General features: G+C 39.8%; 1 protein-coding gene across 1 annotated transcript in view; it reads left to right on the top strand.

The window, feature by feature from the left end:
- LOC306735229 (neural-cadherin) overlaps positions 1-27,112 on the top strand; it is a gene marked incomplete at both ends in the record, with an annotated part of 289,025 nt that overhangs the window by 52,747 nt on the left and 209,166 nt on the right. The window contains 2 exons of the mRNA XM_079216680.1: positions 22,791-22,988; positions 24,618-24,843. Of these exons, the coding sequence (XP_079072806.1) occupies positions 22,791-22,988; positions 24,618-24,843 (424 nt within the window). The remainder of the gene's footprint in view (positions 1-22,790; positions 22,989-24,617; positions 24,844-27,112) is intronic.

Genomic DNA, 27,112 nt, shown 5'->3' with positions numbered 1-27,112 from the left:
CATGTTTGTATGATATATTAAGGCGCCAAATGATTCAAGTCCTTAGACAATGACAGCATTTTCACAGCTGAAAGGCGATGTCCCTCATTCTGCTTGACATGCAACACATAATGGCGTAATCTCAGCATGTTTCTTCTCTTTATTTGCATATTTTGTATTGATGTAATTCCAAACTAATGGAAAGTAATCAGTAATGTGCATCAGTTTTCTATTATGATACTTGTATTGGTTATTCAGAACATTATTTATTAGTTATTAAATGGCATTACATTTTAAAAGTAACCCACTTCCTGTCCCGCACACACACGCAGTACATGCTAAACTCACGTGTGGTGGTTGACATCTGGAGAGTTAAAAAGTGAGATAGTTGATGTTCTCAACTATCTGAACTTCTGTGATTTTTGTGCACTTCTCTATTAGTTCATTTTCAATTCATAACAACCAATATCCACTCAGCCTCTCTGTCCCGCTGTGCTCCTCAAACACTTTCAGCTGCGCTCTGCAGTCGAAGATCATTTCTTGAATAAAAGTAGAAATTACCCATTTCAAGCAAAAGAAGTAATGTAGATATACAAATATTTGTTTCTACAGTAACAAGAGTAATTGTAAGTAGTTACTTCCACCCATGTCTATAAGACACACCAAAACAAATGCCGTTGCAGTCGAGAAACATTTATCAGACATGAAAATGACTTTCAAACAATAAACACGAGATCGACATAATCTTAAATCACAACTCAATATATGTTTTTGTTAAAAGTGGGATTATTTACGCGTAAGACTCTTAAGGACAATCCCAGCCGCAGAAACTCAAACTTCAACCACAGATTTCCAAAGAAAGCCATGATACAATTCTGCATGAACACTCGTTTTGACTGGCAGGTAATCCCTGGGGAGCGCAGTGCTGAACGACAACAGCAACGGTTGAGCAATGAATGAATGCATGAAAAAATCTAAACCAAAATGTGAACCCAAAAAAGAATTGGCAACTGACAAAAGAAAAGCAAGTTCTAACCCAGACCAAAAGGAATCTCTTTGACTGACACCAACATGTCACACACAGATTTATTAATGAGGCCTGTGTGTTCATTCATCCTTGAATACAACCACAGAAAACAAATATAAGTGTGGGCTTGCTTTGGGCTATAATCAACTTGGTCTCACAAAAATACGTGAAATACCAGTTACTTGGTGGTGTCAAGTTAAATTCACCACTGGGACAATGCCAATGGTAAATCAAATAGCACCTTTATTCGTGGTGGACACAATAGTTCAATGCCTTCGCGTGAATATACAGCGAGTGATGTGATATGTCCTCATACAACGGTTAGTATGATATCTTCCAAAAAATGATGTATATATGCAAGCGTTATCCTATTATTATGGTTGACTTCCTGTTTCTCATGGGGCACGAACAAGGGTCTCCTTGGACCCCCCCCCCACCCATCCTGCCCTCTCTGTGTGGACTTCTGCGGTCTTTGTTCATGATTACATGAATAAATACGTTATTTTGTGGGATATCTACGAATTACAGCGCATTATTTATCGTAGGTGACGTAGTATTAAACAGTGAGAACGACTACTTATGGGGGAGGTGGACGGGTCAAACAAACACGGGACTTTCAACAAGGAGACCCGTGTTTGTGTCCCAAAGTGGTGTTGAGTTATTGGAAAGTTAGGTTTGCAACATTTCTCTTTATACAATAAAAAAAGAAGATATATTGGCTCGCGGGTGGTTTCTGTGAGATCACATTAATCTATAATTAATAGCACTTTTGATAACCTGTGTATTGTGTTGCTGCCATCATACACACGAATGAACGAGTGCACCAGCTGCGTTGCAGTACGCACACTCGGCATTGTGTGTGCGTCGGTCTGTGTTGGAGGGCTCCAGCTGTGCCGGTGGTTGTAGTTTGCACTCTGTTGTCCTTACATGTACTTGAATGTACACACACACACACACACACACACACACAAACAAGCGTTTGCCCGGCCCGCAAGACGCACAACATCCACACTGCACAACTGGGCTCCTCTGTAATGACAGACACTCCTCGCCCGCAGCGGATTGTCGCTCTGACGACTTGCCATTTCACATCACTCTGCGCAGATGAGTGAGACGGAAACATGATATCGCTCCAAAGCATGCAGATGGAGAGGCGGATAGACCCACTGACATGGATGCAGATGATGTTCATAACGTAGGAGGGGAAGCCTCATGATTTGAGTGATGCTGATGCTGTGACACAGCACATCTATTCTAGCCAGAGACTGTGGGAAACGGAGATCCCTCGAGCCCTGGTGGGGTTGTCAGAGCTGGGGGCAGGAGTGGGAATCGGAGCATGCTGGCGACGGAAGAAAGCATCAGTAAAAAAAGAAGAAAAAAATGGGATACTATATTTTGAGGGGTTTTGCTTTCCCACGTCAGCACCAGTCACATTGTAAACTCGCAGCACTTTCTTTCTGCGTGACTAAAGGCTAGTAAATAAGCCCCCTTTTTTCCCCGCTGCTGGTTAGCCTAGGGTTAAGTAGGTTCAATTCTAAAATAGTCTTAACTCTGCAAGGTGGCTAATCTTGGATCACAGCAGGGTGAGCTAAGCTAAAGTGGACTTGAGTCTCGTTTATCCACTTTCAGATGTGCCAGGTTGACACAATAGTCGAGTGCTTTAATCTCTGTCAGCAGTGGATTGAAGGTTTTTGTTAATGCAGTGCAATAAGAAGACGCATCTTACATTTGTGCAGTGAACAATGAAAGCGTACTCCGAGCCATTAGTTCACACGCATCTATCTGCAATCAATACCGGCTAATGAGGGTAAACAAAGACCTTCACCCTCTTCAGTCACTGGAAACAGAGACGTGGAGGTGTATGGAATTTTAGTTGCATCTTCTGTAGAGAGAAGTTGCTTTGTGTTCATGGCTTTGATATTTCTCAAAGATGATTATAATCTTGATCTCATGTAGAAATGACGCTACATCAATAGTTTTATGTTTTAATGATATTTTACAAATGCACACTACAAAGGACCATTCAACTGAGGTGCTATTTACAAAAACAACTGTGTGGGAGTGGTTTGATCAGATCCGAGAGACAGTGACCTGGCAACATTAAACATCCAACAACCCCCTGGAATTACAAATTAAAGTCACTTAGAGGAGCACATGAAACAACGTATAATACAGAAAACTCTTAAATGAAATGATAGTAAGCTAAACATACCAGATTATGTTCATGCAGGACATCCAATGGGTGACATTGTCACCATGATGTCACCCGTTTGTTGACTGCTGTTTTGTAAGCCTCGAGTTCTGCATGTTGCTTTTTTCCAACCAGAAGTGACAAGAGATGGTGAAGCTAAGTGCAACCCAACGCTGAATAAGACAATCAAATAAGTTTTAGACAATCAAATGGTTACAAATGTCTTTAATTCGCTGAGAACTCACAGTCAAAATGTTAAAGTTAAAGACAAAAACATGGAAAACTCCAAGATTGGACAACGCCGTGGTAGAGACCTGTCAATCACAAGGTAGTCCCGCATCCTCTGCTTTATGGTCTGTTTGACTCAAAATGATCATAATTTACTAAATGACCATCATGCTGTATGGAAGAAGACTTGGAACTAGAGATTGAGACATAAACTCATGTTTACAATGTTTACTGAGGGAATAAATCAAAAGAGAAGTAGAGTCAGTTAAAAGCATATTTTTATTGAATCGTATGTTTGTATAATTATATTTGTCTAAAACCAATAAATATGGATTGTGCATTTTAATGGATGTCTGAATGGGATTACATTTGCTGTGTTTTGTGCTGTTTGTATTGCAATAAATATAATTGTACAACATCACGTTTATAATAAATGGCACTGGAAATAGATTATGACATATTTTGAAGATAAGCTTTGTATAACTTCATGAGACAAACATGAAATATTTACATTCATATCTTAGTAAACTTTGCAGGTGCCTCATAAAACATTGAGTTTTGTTTTTGTATCTTAACTGATGAGTGATGAGGACCAATTCAAGTGAAGTGTTCTATAGTATGTTTGTGTGTTGACCAGGAGTGTGCTGTGTTGGGACTCCAACCGAATCCATGAGTTATTCAGTGAAATGTGGGATGACACGCAGTGACCCTGATGACCTTGGATACCTTTGCTGCCTGGGTGATGTGCTCCCGCCCGACAGATACGGTCAACACAGGGCCCCAAAGCTTCAGAGTAGGAGGTGATTAGAATGACCTACAAACACTGGGCGCCGTTGCCGGAGTTCGCTCGCAGCGAGCGCACACACACTCGGAAACATCCATGTCGGAGTAATGAGAACAGCCATTTGTGAGAATTAAATATATAAAAATTATGACTAATTAGTGAAATGGATATGCTGTAAAAAAAATATTAAAAGAGACTCTGCTGCTTAGGGAGGATTACATATACCTTCATCCTGAGCCGAGAGACGTAACTCATCAGTTGGATGCTGCAATATGGGTGTAAAAAAAAAAAGATCTATATTTATATATAAGTGCTCTAAATGTGGAATGGTCAGAGTACTCACTTAAAGCTGCTCTTGGCAAGATTTTAGGGCAGCAACAGAGATGGTTCACTCCCACTCATTGAAACGCTGTTTAGTGAGCTTATTTGTGTCTGGTCACTTCCCCGTCAGCTGGAGGAGGAGGAGGATTTGAAAGATGTACTAAAGTCACGCTTCTTACTTCTCATGTCGGTCATATCTGTATGTTCTTCATCTGTTACTTCCTGCTGCGTTTTTGAATAAAATAACTATTTGGAAAATCTGATGCCGGAAAACAAGAAGATTTGTTTAAGAGGCAGATAAAGCGTCTTTGTTATTAAGCACACGGCGAGGGTTCAGCTTCCTGCTGACACAACCCAATCACATGAAAAGAAGTGTTTGTTGTTGGAGCACTTTTACATCAACTGATTTGACTAAACCCAAATTACAGATTAAGATTGATCATTTTTTAGACGAATTCTCTCACTGACTGGAGACAGCTTAAACGAGGTAGATTTGTTTTTATTTGTCCGGATTTTGACATACTAATAGTTCTCATTCAGAGAACTTTCATTTAAGGTGATTGCAGCATTGAAACATCTATTTTCATATATCACATTTTGCCAAAGATATAGTCCCTTAGAAAACTATTAACCGTATGTTGTGAGGCTTTCCAGTACAACACAGATCATTCTGATTTTAACACCGGCAACTCCCAGTGCTTTAGATGTTTTTATCTGGAGAAATTTCCAATGAATGCCTTTTTCTCTGCATCCAGTAGTCACATGTTTTATGAGATGGAATCTTTTAGCAGACGACGTGATGTGTTAAACGTGAGGACAATGGTCCCACTCCGAGTGTCATCCACTCTGAACTCCTTGATGTTCAAGGACAGTTTCTCTCTTCATCTGAATAGTCCTGCCTTTTGACTGACGTAGCTTCATTAAGGGAAATTGAATGAAGATACAAAATGTTGCTGAAGCAATGCTGAGCATGAATACTTGATTTCCTTGAGTAGGTTTTGCCTGTAAAGCTCACACACATTTACTGCAAGTCTGCTTTCCAAGGTGTGGGTTTTGCTCAATGGAAAGCACTTTTGCAAGTTTTTTTTTTTTCCCCTCTTTCATTTACTTAAAAATAGAAAAAAGGGCAGAAAGCGAAGAGGGGGGGAGTGAAGAAGAGAATGAAAGAAAAGAGAGGTAGAGTGCGTTCCAAGTCAATTTCTTCCTTCCTCAGATTGACTTCAAAGCAACACGGCTAATCCTCTCACGCCTGCTCGTTAATAATCCGGTTAATAATCCGTTTAGCCGCTTTCACGCTGAGCTGTTTGTTGGCATTATGGTGCCGCGGAAAAAAGTGAAGGGAGTCGTGGCTTTTTGCTTGGAAGTTGCCCCCCCCATTCCCATCCTCCAACTCACACACACACACACACACACACACGCACACACACACACACACACACACACACACACACACACACACACACACACACACACACACACACACACACACACACACACACACACCAGCCCTTTGTTTAGTGACAAAAGGCATCTATTTGTGGTATTCAGGCAACACGCACCATCCAACCATTTATCTTATCAAGGCCTTTGAAATACCTCACCAACGTAAATATTGATTTTTTTTTTATAGCTTGAAAAGTAATATGCACTGTACATTGTATTTTTTCCCACTCACAAATATGTGCGAGTGCGTAAATACGTACAAAATGTTTCACCGTTCTTAATAAGTGGAAACATAGAGACGGCCTCGTCCCTCTCACGGCCTCGTCCCTCCCACACACACACACACACACACACACACACACACACACACACACACACACACACACACATACTGTCTCGCTGTCCTTTCTTTCTCTCACTTCCAGTTTCCACTTTCCTTCTCCATTTTTTTTTTCCTCTGCTCTCTCCCTCCATTTATTTATTTGTTCTGTGTCACAGGTGGAATTTAGCCAGCCTTAAGGTTTTAGACTGGAGTCCATATTTTATTTTCATAGAGCACAATGGCTTACAACTGCCATTCCCAGTGAGCCCGAACGAGCTTGTTGCCAGATCCATCATGGTGTTATCTCTCATTATCTCTGAGCCCCCCCCCCCCCTCACTCGCTGTCTGCAACTGCTGGAACAGAGTTCAGATGAGAGATGAAACAATTAACTCCCACTTTCTATAATCAGCCAAGAGAACTTGACAGGAGAACCAGTAAGAAAGAGGGAGGATGTGGAATTGAAATCCAGCTCCTTATTCCTGTTCTGTCTTTAGTCGAAGAGAACAAAGACGAGAAGTCTACGGCGGCACAGAAAGATGGAGGGATGAATGAATGGGTTAAAACCTCCGGGACTTTATTCATTTGAGTCAACTAAAATGACCCATGCAACATATTGATTGCCATTATTTTATTATGAAGGAAACATTATTAAATGATCACTAGACAACCTGGATCCATCGGTTAATTAATCATCAGAAAGCAACATTTTGATCATGGATTTATTTATTTAAAAGGTAAACATGTCAAACTCTTGCTCCAGCTTCTGGATGGGATGTTTTTAGACATTAATGAAGATCTTTGGCTTTTTTTGGACTGTTGGTTGAGTAAAACGAAACATTAGAATGCATCTACTCGGGATGTGGAAAAGTATGACACGGTATTCTAAAGGCCAAACAATTAATTACCAGCAAATGATTTTAATTATTGAGTGAAGTGGAAGCAATTCCGCTGACCTCCGAGCAAAAGAGTAAATAACGTGGGGCTTCAAGTTGGAAGACAGTAAACCTCTGGGCCGAGACGTTTTCAACCCCAAGATTTTGTTTTGTTTTGTTTTCATACATTTGTTTTATCAGCAAAGGAATAGCAATGTACCCAGCTAGCATGCTAGCTAGCAAGGAGGACCCACACACTGCTGTTGCATCTGCCTCGGCGACGTTTGTCCTGCCGTTGACTGACTGAATAATATGCTGCTGCACCTGCTGTTAAATTTTTGGTGTGTTACATTCATATTTAGGTTTGCATGTGCGCTGCAACTATTCAACAAGTTACATCAATGAACCTCCATATCTATCATAGCCTGGCGTATGCATGGAAATAAAACACTCAGAGACATTGCCCAACTTTGTCCTCGAGGCAAGATTTGAATCTAATGAATCACAATGTTGCATACATGCGACAAGGAACTGTGACTACATCTGTTTGCAAGCTGGCATGAAAAGAGCATTTTGGATCCGGACTCTCTCTGGTAGAAATGACATTAGACATGTATAGATCGTCCTGATTGCCACCATACTTTAAAAACAAGAAAGAAGCTCAGGAGATTTTTACATGTTGTTTTTTTTCCACTTTACTCCATTGTGCATTTATCTAAAGGGGGCCTACATGTCTTCACTATGTTTAATGGAGTCGCTGATTTGCAGTAGTGACAAGAGGGAAGCAGGCTTGTGAGGAGTGATGGGATGCAGTTGACATGTTTTGTCTGTAATTGAAGCTCTACTATGAGGCTGCAATCTTGAGGCCTTGTCTGCTTGGGATATAAATTGTGGCTTAGAGGCATGAAAACTGATTAGACAGACTTTATTGTATATCTTCAAGGGATACAATAGAATAAGTTGATGACTACTTGCGATCCCCCATGATTCATTCAAGGAATTTATTTTGGACTGTGGAGTGTAACAGCAAAAGATTCAATTCAAATATTAAAATGCAGGAGGCTATCGCACACAAAACAACTGAATCCTGTATGAATGTATGTGTGTGTATATAATATATATATATATATATATATATATATATATATATATATATATATATATATATAACGGGCCGTGGATTTTCTACTGTGCATTCAGTAGATCAGCTGTATAGTATAGATACAATACTGTATATATATATATATATATATATATATATATATATATATATATATGTATATATATATATATATATATATATATGTATATATATACTATAATATATATTTAGTATAGTGCTTTTTTATTGATCTTCAGGCCTACACAATGTCAGATGCCAACACAAAATGACAAATTGTGCACATTTTTACAATTATTTAAAGGACATGTTTGAGTTTAGGCAACATAAATCTGTGTTCATGAACAAGCAAGGATGACAAGTCTAGTTTAGGGTAAGAACAAAAACAACCTGTGCTGGTTCGGTGCTGGGTTAAGATTTTCCCCATCACTTGACATTTAAGATGTGAGCAAAATCACAATAATGATAATACGGGCCAGTCTTCCTCTGAGCACTTAGCACTGTGTGAACAGCTGCTGCTTTTGCAACTTTTCAACGTGTAACAGAGACCGGAGACAGAAGGTTGTTATCCCGACTGAATCCCAGCACACCTTAACAGGACTACGTAAAGCCGGAGATCATACAGATTACCTCAACTGAACTGTATATTGATCGCAGACAGAGCTCTCTCTTACACACACACACACACACACACACACACACACACACACACACACACACACACACACACACACACACACACACACACATTGACCTGAATTGTCCTGTTCTTAGTTAATTAAAGGATTTAGTAATTAGCAGATTGTTAAATAGGGGACACATTGTCTTCTTGCCCTGCTGTAAGGTTTGTGTTACGTGGAGTATCAAGACTGATGCCGTCTAACTGGAGCAACAGGATGGAGGTTGTAAACAATAGCTGCTATTTTATTTGGTCTTAGATCCAGGGGGTAAATAGGGTAATCTCATGAAGGGATTGACCAATGATTGGCTTTGGAAGACTAATACTAAGGCTGTGCAATGAACAGAAAATGTATTGAAACAGCCATTGTGAACCCGACTTCATTTGAGTCCTATCAATATGTTTGATGAATCCCCTCATTCTGACTGTCATCTACCTTTTTCATATTCAGAAAAGCAAAAGAGCATGAACTTGTACTGTGTGTTTAAGAATAAACAGAAACTATTATCTTTAATCTCCTGAAACGCAGCCATACTGTAACATGCATACAATTTGACTAAAACATGTTACACGACTCCTTGTGTATACATCACTGTAAACACCCACAAAATGTTGTAGTCCTTCTCTCTGTCGTTTCCTCAGTCCAAGTAGAAATGTATTGAAACGTTTTAGTTTTCAATTGACATGTTTTTACCATATGAAATATTGTCCCTAAATCAGCATTTGTTAGGTAGAAAAAAACTCCCAATTGCTGCACACAAAGGGAGGCCTGCACCTGTATACATAAACATAGCATTTACATAACCAAAATAACACAAAATCATATTTCTCCCATTTTTTTAGGATAATGACATAGAAGAAAAAATAAATAATATGACGCCAGACATTCAGAGCTTGAATTCAAAGCCTCAATGGAAGCTATAAAAAGGACATCCGATATGCCCACAGCCCTAATCACTACTAATGCAGCACAGAGCGAGGTTCTAGTGAGCAGGCATATGGAGGACAGGGAGACGGAGCATCCTGTCCGTGGATCAGAGACGGCAAACTGGTTTGTAATTAAGGACGGAAAATACCCCAGTCACTGGTGCTGATTATTGGGGTTCAGTGCAGCTCCACCAGAAACCTCTAGAAAGGCACAGTAGGGCTCACATTTGACAGATTATTTGTATGGCACCATAATTCTGCTAGTAATATATTTAAATATCGGCGTATTGAAAAGAATTTAAAAAAAACGACAAAAAACTTGAATTGTCGAGGCCGTATCTCGTAACCTTAACCCTTGTAGCAAGATGCAAACACAACCTAATATAGTTTCATCCTACTTGTTGTGAGGAGCATATTAGCAAACACATCACGTACACATCCAGCAGATGTAATAGCATTCAATTGAAGTCAACAAAGTCCAATATTCACTCGCCTCTTTATATCCATTTCGGTCTCCAATAACCAGCTAAATGCTTCAATTTGTTCACCATCTCGTAGATAACTCGTCTGTCAGCGGTTGCTGGGGAGACACTGAACGCGGTTTGTGGGGCTGAAATGCTCCGCAGGGCTGAGGGGAACCACAGAGTCAGCTGGTGCCTCAATGGTGATATTGATCTCACTTGATATAGCCATCGCTTTTTGAATTAGCTGTTGCACTTCTGTGAATGTGTTGTGTTCATATGAGTGTGCACGCAAACTGTGCGTGTGTGTGTGTGTGTGTGTGTGTGTGTGTGTGTGTGTGTGTGTGTGTGTCTGTGTGTGTATTTGTTGGAGCACAATATTGGCATTGTGGAGATTTTCAATTATGAGTAGCTGTGCTGGAAGAATAAGCAGTGAAACTATTGGCCAACCATTTGTATCATTTGCAATTAGTGTAAGAACTAAAGCTTGATTCTCTCTCTCTCTCTCTCTCTCTCTCTCTCTCTCTCTCTCTCTCTCTGTGTCTCTCTCCGTCTCTCTCTCCCCATCCCTTGGTTTAATTGGCTTTTCAGTGTAAAAATGTGAAAAAGTCCCTAAGACGGCGGCAGCTTTTCATTTAAACAGATTATGGATGGAACAGTTACCAGTCAGGGCCAAATAGCGCTTTGTAATCCTCACAGAGGACATTTAATTAACTGGCCTTCTTTGCTATTCTCCCTCTCTCCTTCCAACTACCTCTACCCCCCCCCCCCCCCCCCCCCCCCCCCCCCCCCCCCCCGCCCCCCCTCTGTTTCTCTGCCTTGCTTGCTTCTCACTCTGTCGTTCTTCCTTTTTCTTTGCTGTCTCATTTTTATTTATTTTTACCTCACTCCCTTTCTCACCTTTTCAAACGTATGAATGCGTACAGGACACACCTGCTTGTGCAGAGATGTGTTCAGTGAAACTCTTCTCCAAAGGCCAAAAGACGGGAATAGTTTGTGTCGCATGTTAATGCTAAATGGGAGACGGAGAGAAAGAGGCGGGGTATTCCTCATTGTGCCTCCTTCAGTACTGTCAGCACAATGTAGAGCAGGACGGGCGAGAGAGAGAGATTGAGAAAATGAGGTAGCAGAGAGTTAGAAAGGTGCTGATTGGGGTCATCAGAGGATAGCAGAGAGAGAGAGAGAGAGAGAGAGAGAGTGTGTGTGTGTGTGTGTGTGTGTGTGTGCGTGTGCATGCGTGAGTGCGTGCGTGTGGGGTACTCATCAGATCTTCACTGACTGCCTTCCGATACACAAACCCATGCACACTCACGTTGACATGCACATGTAGACACATTATGTAATTACCTACACATGTATTTACGTCACTTCAATGTGAACATAAAAACATGTTCCCTTCTCTGCTGTTTTCTCCCTGTAATGTCGAATCTTACTGAGTGGGAACCACTTGCATCTACTTTGAAAAAACAGTGCAGACACTGCACTTAAGGAATGGTATGACTCATAACTGTGCTGTTGTTTGACTCACATTATAGAAGCAACCGGATACGCATTTGTCCATCGAGTGTCCTGTCCGATGTCCTGTTGGTTGTTGACACTTTGCTCCGGTTAGATAAACTGTGTATCCTCAATATGTTGATTATGTGCCGAAGATGTGCACTTTGCAGTAAGTGTGTAATATGTATATATATATATATATATATATATATATATATATATATATATATATATATATATATATATATATATATATATATATATATATATATATATATGTTTTTGGAAGTCAAAATAATCTAATGATTCATAGAAATTATAGAAATTACAAACACTTTTACTAGGGGTGGAGCGGCACACAAAGTCCAAGGTTCTGCATGTCCTTCATTTGTGAGTCATAGAGCGGTATTTGGAATTGAAAGCGTGTGTCAGTTATTGGATGCCTGGTGTAGCCTCCGGAAGAACTTAGTCAAACAACTTCCCTTTCTCGGCATTTATTTTTCCTTGATCACCAGTGAAGTAACTTGTACTGCAATCGCAATAGCAGGGAGTCGTCCAGTCAACACGCAGGAAGATCGTCCAAAAAACACACCGAACAGACGGAAGTTCGGCGCAACGACCAGCTTATCAGGCTTAGATATAAATAAATAAATAAATATATATATATATATATATATATATATATATATATATATATATATATATCAAATGTAATATATTGCACTGTAAAATATTGTATGTGCTTTGAAGTCAGGTCCATTTCTATGAAACACAACGTTAATAATGATCTCTCTAAATGTTGTGATTCAAGTCACATGAAGTCCAGCTGATGTCAATAACAAATTGCTAAATTTAAGTTATTTAAAGAGCTATTCCATTATTGTTCTTTCTGTACAGACATTTCTCAGTGTATGTACAAGTGGGCAATATCAAGATAGATATCATTGGAATCTTCTATATGTAATTATACATTGTGTAATAGTATATTTTCTGTTAATTAATTTGAGATATATTTTGTAGATAACAACCAGAAATAACAGGATTTGAATGTCTGTTTTTTGGCTAATCCAGCATAAATACCCAACCAATCTACATATCTTACTTATCTCTTATTAGTGAACCCAGAAATCTTTTAAATCCAATTATGCAATGAAGCAGCCTTCTAATTGATTTTTCAACACTGGTCACACTGGACTTGTAAAACCAGAGGAGCTGAATCTGTTGAGTCAAGGTCGGGTCATATTACCTCAGCCTGCTCCACTAATGATACACATGTAGTGAGTGCTCTTCTGTTGGCATGTGTTCATTGTGACCTGGTCCTGTCTTTTATTCACTCCTCTTTCCTCTTGTGTTGCAGTCTTGATTGTCTGCCCACACTGTTCTTTTAATAAAAAATAGGGTCAGTATTAAGCAGTTGTTTTTGAAGGCTATTAAACTATCTCATTGTCTTTTATTTCAAAAGCTATCTATCAAAGCACCCCTTGGAACTAAGTACATTAAAATAATTTTGTAAATATGCATTCATCTTCCTAAGGCTTTATATTATCTGGCGTGAAAATATAAATTCAAGTCCACACATTGTAGCTCCCTTAAGTGCAATTAATAAGCACCTCCATGAGTAACTTTTGGAGTCATGCTTAACTTCAAACTTAATAATATCAACAGAGATGCCATCTTTAAACATATGCTCTAGTCACACGATTAGTCACATGATACCACTGGTGATCCATAAAAGCATATAAAAACATATAATATAAAAAGATATAAAACTAAGAACCTCACAGCTTCTGAATCAACATGACTTTGGATTTCTGCGATCATTATTGTGATGTGGGCTGAAGTGGATGCTTTGCTTGTGGAGAGCTGGGAGTCCCACTGTCTTTTCTCCACAGGAAATGATGTGTGCACCTGAGTGACTCTAGACGCTGCTCCCCTTCTCTGCCATTACCTCTGAGCTCGATGTTGTAGGTACCTGTTCCTACCAGCTACTGACTTGGTGCTATTCTTCTAAGCTTTTTTATATTTTTATATATATATATATATTTGTAAATTGTATGTCCATATGTGCTTTTTTTACATGGAACATAATAGTGTATCCTCAAACAACAATTTGTACGCCATCTTATGAAAAAGTTACTCCTCATTTTTCATGTGTTTTTCTACGAAAGGCCATCAAGACGTGTCAACTTCCGGTGCTTACATGCATCCAGTCTTTTTTTAAATAAACTTCCGTCATCACAGGAAACAAGTTACTTAGGTGCAGACAACAAAACTACTGAGTGAAAAGATTGTGGTTTGGGTAAAAAAAATGTAAATACTGAAGTAACTTTACAATATCAACTTTGACTTCTGGTTTCACACAGGGCATCAGTCTCATGGGTAAAATACTTTGCTGTATTCATCTATTCATGACTGACGTAAAATGAATACTACATTTAATGTCAACCAGTATCTGTAAAACTTTTCAACCGATCAGAGTTTGTGTTGTGAATGCTTCGAAGCTTTGGCTTTGGTAATCAACGTCCAAATCACTTTTTTAACAGTATATTATCATTGTTTCTTTTAGTATATATGCAATACTTTTAATATATATGCAATACCTCAAAAATCCCAAAGAGCCCATGTAATAAGGGAAAGTAATGTCACATTGTTGTCATTGAGTTATTCTCAGACGGATAGAGTGTTTGTTGTTTGTATATGAGGCGCTGTCCCCGGTGCTGAAACACAGAGTCTCAACAAAGCCAGGTGTTTTTATTTGAGGTATTTATGTTTGCATATAGGCTACAGTCTATTTATGTATTCATTTGTTTATAGGCCTACACATTATCAAATTAGTTTTCATGGACTATCTCTGTAATTTATTTGATGTGATTATTGCACATTTTGTATTTTTTATTTAATTTTGAATAAAAAGGAAACTCTTCAAATTACATGATTATTGTCTAATATTAGACAATGATAGCACAACACATAACACAACGGGATGCTCCGAGTATAAGACACTAGGACCGCTTTTTTTTTTTTTTTTTACTCTGACACAACCTTCCAAGAGAGAATGGGGACGAAAACAACTTATTCTCGCTGTTTATCTGCCTGAGACGTGTTTCTCTCACTGACTGACCGACATAGTGAAGGGTGAGCGGCGACTGAGGCGTAAAGAGAAGGAGGTTCTCCAGCCACTCTCTCCCTCTCCATGTGTCTATACATGCATACATTGCATGTGAAGCTGCGCTGCCACGCAATGGTAGTCAGGACAGTCCTAGTTGTGTGTTTTTTTTGGGGGGCCTCATTTATTCTGCATTCGTCTCCCCTGTATATTTGTAACATTTGACCTAAAATGAATATTTAATGAAACATTACATGTTTTATTCGATATATAAAGGTCAGCTAAGATACAGTGACTCATTCTTTTAATGTACAGAATAGAGAATAGTATTTCATATTCACAACAGTGTATAAACACCTGGTGGGAGGGATCGATTCAATTCAGAAATGCAAGCACAAAAGAACAACAGGTTACTGATGTGCTGCTTCTGAAACTCGTCCGGTGGCCAGAAATACCCAAACAACAAATCAATGATTACCTTAGATAAAGCTCAGTGTAGAACTGTCAACATATATAAAAAGCAACGCAATATGAGAGTGGTCATTACATGGAGCAAACTACCTATTTGACATGAGATAAGTGAAGTTACACTACTGGATCTGGCCCACGGCTAAACAGCTGCTGTTAATCTGTGGCGGTGTTCACATCCCTGTGTGGAGAGTCCTCACATAGCTCAGTTATAGAGGGGTTAGTTTTACTTCCAATCATAGTTTTGAAGGAGAAGGCAAAGATGGTGCTGGAACAGAGTTCATTAACATCCAAACACGGGTAGATTTTCCATTCAGTAGTCTTAGAAGGATATCCACACTTGTCCGGTAAATATTTGCACCAAAACAGTCATGCAATACGAAACTGTGCTGAGAGTCTCTACCACGCTTTGGTTTTCATTGGCGGACGCCTTGGCACGGACTGGACAGATGCAGAGTTTGACACACACACACACACACATACACACACACACACACACACACACACACACACACACACACACACACACACACACACACACACACACACACTCTCTCTCTCTCTCTCTCTCTCTCTCTCTCTCTCTCTCCCCCTACCAGATGTGTTTTAAGTGTGTCACAGAAAGCAATAAATTAATGTTTTGCTGGGAAAAAACATTCTTGGCTGCCGGTCACAAAAGTTAATTTTGGACACTGCAATGAATTACGAGTTTTAAGATAAAATGAGAGTAATAACTGATGTCACAAGCAATACAGCACTGTTCCGTTTCACAGCTCATTTGCTGAGCGAGACACAATCCACATGATTCGGCAAGACTCAGCAGGGTGGACAGTTTGCTGTCTGTCAGATCAAACAGCTGTAGACTGCAGAGTCTCTCTGCTTCCATTCCCAACATGAGGAACAGTCCAAAGCCTGAGAAATGGGAGTGTGTGTGTTATTTAGTCCATGGAGTGAGGCCTAGACGAGATTCAAGTTGCATGCCCTGTAAACCCATCCCCCACTTGCTATAGTGGTGACGGATATGTTCAACAAAGTACCCCTACACTAGAATCAGAGCCCTCTAAAGCATGTACTAGGGACTTTTAAACCCATAACCGGATGTGTGCACAGATCTGAGTATGTGACCTGACCTACATGACCTGAGCTATGTAGTCAGTTGGGGAGATCGTGCCCCAGCATTGGGGTCATACCATCGCCTGGAGGATGGTGTAAATCCATGTTTGGCTTTATAGTAGACTACTATTCTGGTCTTTAACTGGATGTGAAATGCGCCAAGACAGCAGCACAGTTGTAGAATAATATTTGTGTTGAATTATATGGACAAGAATTTTAAAATGAAGAGCATTTATTCCTTGGATACCTCAGCTTCTCCTGAAATATTAATTAAAGAAAGCCTTTATGCAAAAATACCTTGCCGCTTAGGATTGAATGACAGAGGTTACTCAGACGTGAGGCAGTGTAGCTGTGATTCCTGGCTGTGTCAGATATACAGGTTGGTTATCAAACTCGCCATCTAGCAGTAAAGTAGAATATTCAGACCTTTTTCCTTTTACACTTGCTTTCTAGTTTTGAAGAGATGTGAAGGCTAACTCAGAGGTCATCTACAGTGGAACTGGTAGCGTTGACTCAGAGCGCTATCTAAGCAAAGTAGTGTAACCCGCTGTGGTGATAATCAGAGGTCAAGTCTGAAGTGTTTGAGGTTGTTCTATAGACATGACTTTAAACACTAAAGCATGAATATGAAGAACAGTAAGTTTGATGTCCACAGGTCAAGATGAAGAAATTACAGTTAGCCTCCATCAAAGAAAACAGTATTAGTCATTAAGCCAGAAGGTTCTCCACACGATTTTTCAGCAACTGAAGTCAAGAAGTTGAATTTAAGCTCTTTCCGTCTATGTCTTTGTGACTTCTTCAATACAACCACATATCAATGAAAAAGTAATGGAAATATAAACACACAATATACTAATTCTTCTTATAACTGCATATGTGGAAGAGCTTTATTTTTGATTGGAATAGGAGAGGTCACGCAGGTGTAGAATATTTGTTTTTATTCACTTTATTTATTTCATACTGTCTTTGTGTGTTCCTGCCATTCCTGTTTCACAGTGACCTCTGCATTGAGAGAAATATGTTTCTTCATGTATCCTGATTTCATTAATTGTCTGCCCTTTAGCTCTGTGTGGAGGGAAGCTGTTTTGCATGGATTAACAGATCTCTGTGGATAAAACCTGTTGATGTAGAGTGAAGACGAGCCCAGTGAGGCGTCACACCTGAACTAGTGTGTCCCAACTCACACTCTGGGGCTAACAAGGAATGCATATCTTGGTAGCTGAAAATGTCAATATCCCACTTATATTAGAATATTAGCTTTGCCTCAGCCTGTCATGTCCTATTACACTGTTTATAACCCTGGCCAGAAAGAGAGGCGGCTTCGTTGTGATCTTCTTTCCCCAACTCATCTGAACCAGCCATAGAATTGGACCTCAAAGACATTTTTCTGCAACACACAATGCCATTCAAAAGTTTGGAATCTCTCGCCACAAAAGCTTGACTCTGCAGAGACGGCCTTTCATGCTTTTTTTAGCTTGTAGAAAGTCCTCTTTTGCAAGTAGATGTTATTTTGTATGAAGGGTTTTGTTTTGTGCATGGAGAACATAACTCTGTACGATAGTTCCACCAGACTGACAATCGAGAAGGCAGAAGGAGACAAAGATCCCTCTGAGCCAAGGATTTTACTTTACTTAGAGAAGTGGGTGGCACACAAAAAAAGCTGGGGGTCCTCCTCCAGGGAAAAACTAAATTGCGATCCGAATCGCATTTCCTGAATTTCTATTTGGACAATGGTAACCGTTATAAAATCCGGAAAACAATCTAAGTTGATTGTCATGCTAAATTATGTTAGAATGCATTAAAAAAAAGCTGTTTTGCTTTCTGTATTGTTTAACCTACAACTTTACTGAGTTTTTATATTTCTGAAGAATATGAAGTCATGGTAGGCTGCTACTTTTATACTTCTACTCCACTCCATCCCAAATGTAAATAGTGTACTTTTAACAACTTCATTTGTTTGACAGCTTTAATTACTTTGATACTTAGATTACAGTTTCTCATCCTCCTCCTGTCCAGTGAAAAACCACGTATCTCTTTAAGTGTTGGGATTGAACTTCCGTTGTGTTTTAAAATAGTGTTACTTTATGTGTTGAGAAAAATTGTTCTACTTCTTAGGATGAATAAACTATTTAAACAGCCTCTGTGCACATACAAAGTTGACTTGTCATCAGCTCAATATCGGCAATCTATTTTTTGAGTGTCTTGCTCAAGGACACTTCAAAAAGCCTTCTGGGGGAGTTGGGGATGAAACCACCGATCTTCCCATTAGTGGACGACTCCGCTCTACCTGCTGAGCCACAGTTGTCTCTAATGTATTAACACATGTTTTTTCAAGACTAATATCTCTTTGTTGTCGTACCACAAAACTGCATAGTCGAATACATTTCAAGGGAAACTTTCTTTGTCGTGGACTTTTGAGGTCACAATGAGTCTGCATACGGAGGAGGTCGAGGTCATGGATGGGTCAGAAATCACTGGGTTTCCCTCAAGAGACTGTGTTGGCATCCCATGTGAACCAAGTACATATCCATGTGGTAGATTTGGGACAATGTACTTTTGTCTCCCATTATGGACTCATTTTAAGCAAACCTTTACGTTTTCTACTAACAACCAACCAAGTAGTTTTTGTCCACCTATATTTACTGTTTCAGTCCTTTTAAAGAGTTTCTTACTGCCACCATTATCCAGGAGGAAAAAGATGTCCTTGGAAAGGGAATCGAGAGTGCAGTTTAGTTGTATGAGAAGGCAATTTTGTAGGAGACAGGGCTGCTTATCATTACTTTATAAACTCACCACAACAACTCTTGTCTCCAGTATAAAAAAAGCTCTACATTCAGCTTCCGCTTGTAAACAAATCATTAATAGTGACACCCTGGATAAGTCCAAGGTCGTGCAGAATGATAGCCCCTTTGAGATTTCAGCGGTATTGAGTGTGCTAATTTATCTAAAAGAAGCGCTCAAATTTTGTTATATTCCTCATTATTTCTTGACCTAAAGATGCCACTCAAGTCAGGTGGTTTAGCTTTACTGAAGGGGATGAACAGGTCAGAAATGTTTCAATAGTAATTGACTACTTCCACATATTTCTCTCCACACAGACCTTGAATGCTCGAAGGGGAACATGGAGCTGGAATGATAAATTGATAAGCCGATGGAGAGAAAATCAATTTGCAACAATTTGCAACCAATTCAACCATCAAATAATTGTTTTTATTTATTACCGGTTCCAGCTTTTCAAATCTCAGCATTTGAATCTGTTTTATTGTTCATACATAATACATGATGCACACTCGGCGACAATATCTATGGGTTTGGACTGTTGGGCAATAAAAGTAGACACTTATTTTTGGGAATATTATTATTATTGGTATTATTCACAATATTATTGACAAAACAGCCCTGTGCATATGCACAGTACTGCACGTACATTCTGAGTGTTGTATGTAATTATTGGGTCCGTATGTTACGTTTTTAAAGGAACATCTTTATCTTATCTTATCTTTATCTTTATCAACATCTGTATCATCTTAAAAAAATGTGAAACTAGAGTTGAAGGCAGACATTTTGATATGAATGAAAAGTGAAACTCTATTTTATAGTACTATGTTGAAAAGGTCTGCTGTCTGCTTCCATCATAAGTTGTGAAGTTTTCTTTTCGTCTTTCAAAGGCAGGAATCACAGAAAGCATTTAAAAGCCCTTGCAATAGAACATTGCAACTTACCCAACCTTGACCACAATTTGTGATCATAACAGAATTAACATGCAAAAAGCAGCAAACACAGCCTAAATTATTCATTCGTGATGTTTATGCATAGGGTTTAAGGACTCATGTTGTATGTGCTCTGGGAACAAGATAACAAGAAAGCACCATGTGAAAATGTATATGTAATCCTTGGACTTGCAACCTTTTGGCAAAATAAGGTTGGTGGGTATGGAAAAGCCTTCTGTAGCATTATTTGTAATTGCGGGTGCCACTTTTTCCCAGGGATTGCAACATATCATTATATCCAGTGAGATGCATTAGTGTGAGGGATGGCAGCAGCACCAATCTGTATCTCCCAATGGTCCTTTATTAGCCACTAATCCACTGATGATCGTTATTAGTGAGAAAGGAGTGTGTGAGTGCGCTTGCGTGTGTGCCTGTAAAATGCATTTTGGCATAGTGCTCTGTATATTAGCCCAGTGATTTATTATCTGGGTAATGCCATCCCTTCTTCCCCAATTGTCTGCATTGTCCTTTTGCCAATTAATTCTGAATCTGTTACGACCAGAGGGAGGGAGAGAGAGAGCGAGCGAGAGAGAGAGAGAGAGAGATCATTAACAAATACATTGGTTGAACCCCAGAGTCAAGTGCAGAGCTATATTTTTTAGTAAGATGTGGCTAGTTAATTTCGCTCTTGTGTCTTCTTTTGATGTCCGCTTATGCTTTTCTTTCTAACGTCCCCTCGCTCCCCCTCTCCTCTAATGCCATTGATTTATGCAATTGTCTGCTCGCTGGTTTCTTATTTTCTTTCTCTTCTTAATTCTTCCATCTTCCACTTTTCATTGTTCTGCTGTTTCTATAACAACCGTGGGGTCATTTCTCAGCCTCCGTGTTTCAGTCGTAATCCTGTTCATGCGACACCGGCCTCTGTGGTTGGAGGCATTGTGTTTTTGGAGTTGTGTCCATCCGTCCCATTCTCGTGAACCTGATATCTCAGGAACCCCTTGAGGGAATTTCTTCAAATTTGTCACAAATTGATCTGATTTTGGTGTTCAAGCGTCAAGGTGAGACCTCACAACACACGTTTTTGACCACGACTAATGAGTTCATATACGCTAATTATGACAACGTTTTACTTTTACTTTTATAAAATGGTAAAGTGATGACGTTGCATATCCAAAAGGTAAAAGTTATCTTCACTGTGAGAGGAACACTTTTCTGGCCATTACACAGAACAGAGGGGGAGGTTGTGACCATATCTCCCATTTGGTCGGATTCTAAATATGTACTGTAAACACCACATCCTGTGCTGATGGCTTTGTACCATCTCCCGTCTGTCCACTTTTCATCATATGACCTGCGTTTCTTCAAACAGCCGGAGGTCAAATATATAGGAAAATCATCGTCTGGACTTCAGTGATTATTGTGACACCATTTTGTTATATATTCCAAATGAGAATAAATAATTTTTTAGGTACCAGAACTGACGCCCCATAGAGCAGTTATCTGGCTCGAGCCCTGAAAGTACACCGCTGCTCTCCTGCTGCGATCAGCGAACATTGACTTTGTGTGTGTGTGTGTGCGCGCGCGCGCGTGTGTGTGCGTGTGTGTGTGTGTGTGTGTGTGTGTGTGTGTGTGTGTGCGGGACCAGTGTCAGTATGATTGCTGTTTACTCGGGTGCAGACAGCACAGCACTGATGATAATTGCTAGTTGAGATGCAGAGATGGGCTCCTCTTAGTTTCTTCTTGTTGTCTGCTGTCTATATGACAAATTCAGGACAGAAATATGTGGAGATGACAGTTGAATGGAAACAAGCGTAACTGACTTGAGCAGTGTTACCGCCACATACAATTTTTTCGGGGACATTTATTCGTTTGTATTATTTGTTGTGGGGAAAAAATAAGAAATCTTAAGAGAAATTTCGTATCACAAAAATGTGAAATTCATAATGGGGTTTTATTTTCTGTGTCTTAACATTGCTTTATTTTTACTTAATGCTTGAAGGTGCTCAATAAGGAATTCAGAGCATATCTATTGCTGACACAATGCTCTCTCTTATTTGATTTGTGTTTCTGTAACCTACGTGAGGAACATCATTACTAAATGCGGCTGATGTAACGGTAGTGAATTTACCTAGCATAGCAGTGTGGAATGATTATCTTGGCCGAAATGATTCACGATAACAATGATTGTGATATCTCTTGATCATAAATATTAATAGCATTATCATTCAAATGTATCTTTAACTGTCAATTATTATTATTATTATTATTATATTATAGTAAAAAAAACATCTATTGCGTCCCCCCAAGTGGAAGCTTCAACTGTTTCTACTGACCCTTTCCAGACTTCAGACGCATATTGTTTGATACAATGTAACTGTACATGCTGTGTTGGTCTTTGTGCATTTGTGAGACAAACTTTTCCTCAACCAATGCTAGAAAAATATTTCTTAACATGAGCCGTGTCTTCCTCAAACGTGGTCTGCTAGTCCCCACGATCAACCATCTCTAAAGCGCCGTCTTCCTTCTTTCCTCCCTCTTCAGGTCCAGAGTGGTACTTGGTCCGAGTGGAGTTGACTGTGACGGATGTCAATGATAACATCCCAGAATGGAGCATGGTTCCCGCTCCATACCTGGCTGTGGTTTCCACTGATGCTCCTGCGGGGGCGCTGGTCTACAAGCTCCAAGCTGAGGACGGGGATGAAGGCAACAATGGCGAAGTGGAGTACTTCCTGTCTGACGGTAGGCTATTTCTTTCCTCTTTTTTCTCCTGCATGTCCTATGGTTAAACATTTTATTTGAAATAACCCTTTCTTTCAAATTCCTTTCTTTTCTCACTCCTTGCCTCAAGGTAAGGTAGATGGTAGAGTATTAGAAATAGAATAACTAATATAACTATAGAATGGAGGGATCCCTAACAGCTGAAATGTGTGTGGCAGAATAATCTCATGAGGAGTTTAAATGGTCTATAAACATCTATACAGTTTCCTAGTAATCATAATGTCTCCGTTCAGAGGTTTTATTTACATCAATACACTGCCTTCAGTAGCTATAGGTCTCAAAATGAATTTAAATGATGTCTAATTGTCTGCTTGGTTTTTGATGAGTTTTTATTGAAGTGTATAATACAGGGGCGATGATTGTATCAAGGTCAATACTTTCTCGTGTTGCAGAATCAAGTTTGTTTCTGTTGCTCCTTGAAACTTGAACCTCTTTTTAGGCCAGTTAATATTTCATGTGCACTTAGTTATTTTCCAGTGTAATTTAATTCATTTCTCCTCGACGCAGAAATAATTGCTTTTTTTATTATTGTTCGCAATGCAATGATTTCCTCTGCCCGTTTTGGAAATCTGTTAAACTACTGTCTATCAAGAGACAGTCTGACAATTTCCCCCATGGGGGTGACAGAGAATGAATTGATAATATAAATGTAAAGAAAAACAGAAACATTTGCGGAACTTTTCCGCCGATTTGAATTGATGTTGCTTTAATTGTTTTGTGACGGCAGGACTGAGTGTGACAGTAGGATGCCCTCAATCACACGGAGTCAAACATGATAACTGCATTGCAATTACAAAAGTTTTGAAACGTCTTCTCGTGCCCTGTTATGTTACCTAAGGTTAATTAATCGCCCCACTTGCGGTCTCTCTTCTCTTTGCAATTCACTTCTCAACGACTCAGATAACTGTCTGTCCAGCCGCATCATTTGATCCAGGCACGCTCGGCATGCGCTTACTGCATTTTTGACGGCTCTTCAAAGCACTGGTATTTACACAGCCTCTCGACGTGTAGTCCTGAACACCGCTCGAGTCTGATCTGTAACCTCTGCAGTCTATTATGTGTCCTGCTATTCTTTCCTTTTATGCTGAAAGCCTCCTCAACATGAAACCAAAGAAGGAAGTCTGCGGGGGAAGAAAGCGATCACGATCCCCGACCCAGCTTCAACTTGCATCTTGACATAACCCTTTGCATCTCAACAGAGAATATCTACTGAGGCAAACACATGTACAGCTATCCTAAAACATCTTTTGTTGCAATGACTTCCTAAGCAATCATTTGCCTCACCAACGTATTGGATCATCTGTTACACATAAAGGTTATTTAAAACCTGCGTTTAGTTACCATTTATGACTATACTCTTATATGTATCTTGTCTTTATTTAGATATCTTCTCTTCGATCTAATGCTCTTTCATATCTTATATAAGGATTGGAATATTGGACAACCAATAATCACACAAGTCGCACAAAAGTGTTGTAAATGTGTCATTTAACAAATTGCATTTGTGAGGGACTGGAAAAAGAAGTTATGTTTCTATATATTTAATAGAAATTAAACTCCAATCAACAAGCATGTTGCTTCTCTCTGCAGGTGGCGATGGTCGTTTTGAAGTGGACAGGAAGAACGGCCAGGTTCGAACCACCGGCCTTCCCCTGCAGCGGGACAGGGAGTACCTGCTGACGGTGGTGGCGGCCGACCGGCTGGGCAGCCGCAGCGCCCCCGTCGTCGTGTCCGTGGTGGCCGGAGCTCGGCCGCCGCAGTTCACCAACGCGTCCTTCACCATCGCCTTACCGGAAAACACACCTGAAGGACAGCCGTGAGTTCACACAAACACACACTGGGATTAAAAACAAAAAAACGGCCTTGTCCTATCTATGGAAATACCTCCTGAATATATATGTTGGCCTTGCAACATAAAATGAAGGGTTTTTCCTCCCGGGATTTCTCGATGAAGGGGTTTACACAGCTCGCAGATTCACACACATCGGTGGACACACACATTTCTCTGAGACATTTGACTTTCTAACACAGACATGGCACATAAATAATTATTTCTACGTGCCTTCAAGTATTGATTTACACACACACACACACACACACACACACACACACACACACACACACACACACACACACACACACACACACACAGTTTGACATTTTAATGCAGTGGTCCGTGATGGATTTATATGCATAGCCTGAGATTATAGTTTATGAGTGTGATGTATGTTAAAATATGCACGTCACACACACTCACACGCTCCTGCATGCCTTCACACATTAAACTGCGTAGGCCTGTGTACCCTCACACACACATGAGCCCACACACACGGCCTCCGGTCTGACTAAAGTGCTACAGTTATGACTCGTGTCCTTGGATTGGTGTCGTTATCCCCCTCCAGCTTCTCTGATGTGACTGACACACTTGACAAACCAATAAAGTGGATATGCCAGTCTGTTGTTTACCCTGATTTCATCAGGGAAGTTGTGTCAGGGTGAGATGGCACGTCCAATAAATAACAAGAAACAACTCAACTCAGCGTTTTACACCTGTATTCTCTGGTGGGAGCTCCATAAAAAAATGTACTTGACTTCACTATTCTTCTTCTTCTTCTTCTTCTTCTTCTTCTTCTTCTTCTTCTTCTTCTTCTTCTTCTTCTTCTTCTTCTTCTTCTTCTTTTCTTCTTCTTGTTCTTCTTGCCATTTCTTCACTTTAGGAATAGTTCAGAGTGTCTTTATTGAAGTGGGGTTGTTTGAGGTACTTTTCCATAGCCTGTGTTTGGAGGAACAGATCAGCAGCATAGGAGCAAAGCAATGAACTGCTGTTGATGGGGACAGCAGTAAAATGTATTTTTAGACACTTAAAAGAAAGTCTCACCCAAACAATCAATATCAGTTGAAGTGTAAGCTATATTTAGAGTGTTTTCACCGCTTTACCTTGTCGTCAGAGAGCCCTTTCCGACAGCTGTTAAATCTCTCGGACCCCTGCCTCAATTGGTCATATTGTTTGTTTTATTGTGAGATTTTAGAGTTTTCAAGGTTTAGTTAAAAATGTAACCAAAGAACATTAGTTTGATTATTTTGAATGTGATTTGGCATACATTTGACATGTCAAATAGAAGATATAGTGCCTAGATTTGGACATGTATTTTTATAGCAGGACATTGATTTCATGTGCATAGCTGAGCCCTCGCTCAGTTTGCCTCTAGTCTCCCCGCCCTTCTTTACTATATTACAGTCCATGTTGCTGTGCACCAATATATTCAAGTCAAACCGTATCTGCTCCACCTATTTATCCAACTTCTTGTCTCTACTATCATGCCATCTACTTCATTCTAATCTATAAACCTCCATTCTCCTACACATACAAGAGTATACTTTGCTCTTCTGTAGTCAACTCCGGCAACTTGACAACCTACAATTAACGTATTAATGTAGCGTTTGTGGGCCACTGCTCAGGAGGTGGTAGTAAATACAAGCTCCAGGTAAACCAACTCCCAGAGCCAGGAAATGCAACGCCACAAGCATTGGAATGAACAATGTGCGTGTTTATCCAAACACTTTAAAGGATTTTTTTTTTTTTCAGGAAACAGCCGATATTGTGATTCACAATCTGCATTATTCATGTTAAACCTCCCTGTCATGTATTTGTCGGTATAATCTGTAAATAGTTTGCTGTGTTTGGGAGCACACTGCAACATTAACGGTAATTAACGTGTATCTCTTATTATAACTATTTTTGTCGTTAAGAAGTGGGAAGTTTTAGCTGCAAAGCTTTTCAGAAGAGAGAAAAAATGAAGAAATTATCGCGCTGCATCATGCGGTCCTTTCCGTTTCTGATTCTTCCCCTGCACCTCCCTGTTATAAAGCGCTATGAAGCCGACAGAGCGAGACCGGCAGCCGGTGCCTCCCTGGAGAAGCCTACCTGTCTCCAGGGAGGCACCTGGCACTGGAGAGCTGGTCTAGTGTTGGTCCATTCCACCGGCCTCCTACTGCAGGAGGAGCCCCAATAAGATTTAACAATAGTCATATTTAAAAGTGATCAGTGTCACTTTTTCAAAGACATAATATGAATACAACACTTT

Source organism: Taurulus bubalis (assembly GCF_910589615.1).
Source record: "Taurulus bubalis genome assembly, chromosome: 4".
NCBI classification, from domain to species: Eukaryota; Metazoa; Chordata; class Actinopteri; order Perciformes; family Cottidae; genus Taurulus; species Taurulus bubalis.
This window is presented reverse-complemented; position numbering and strand designations above follow the sequence as displayed.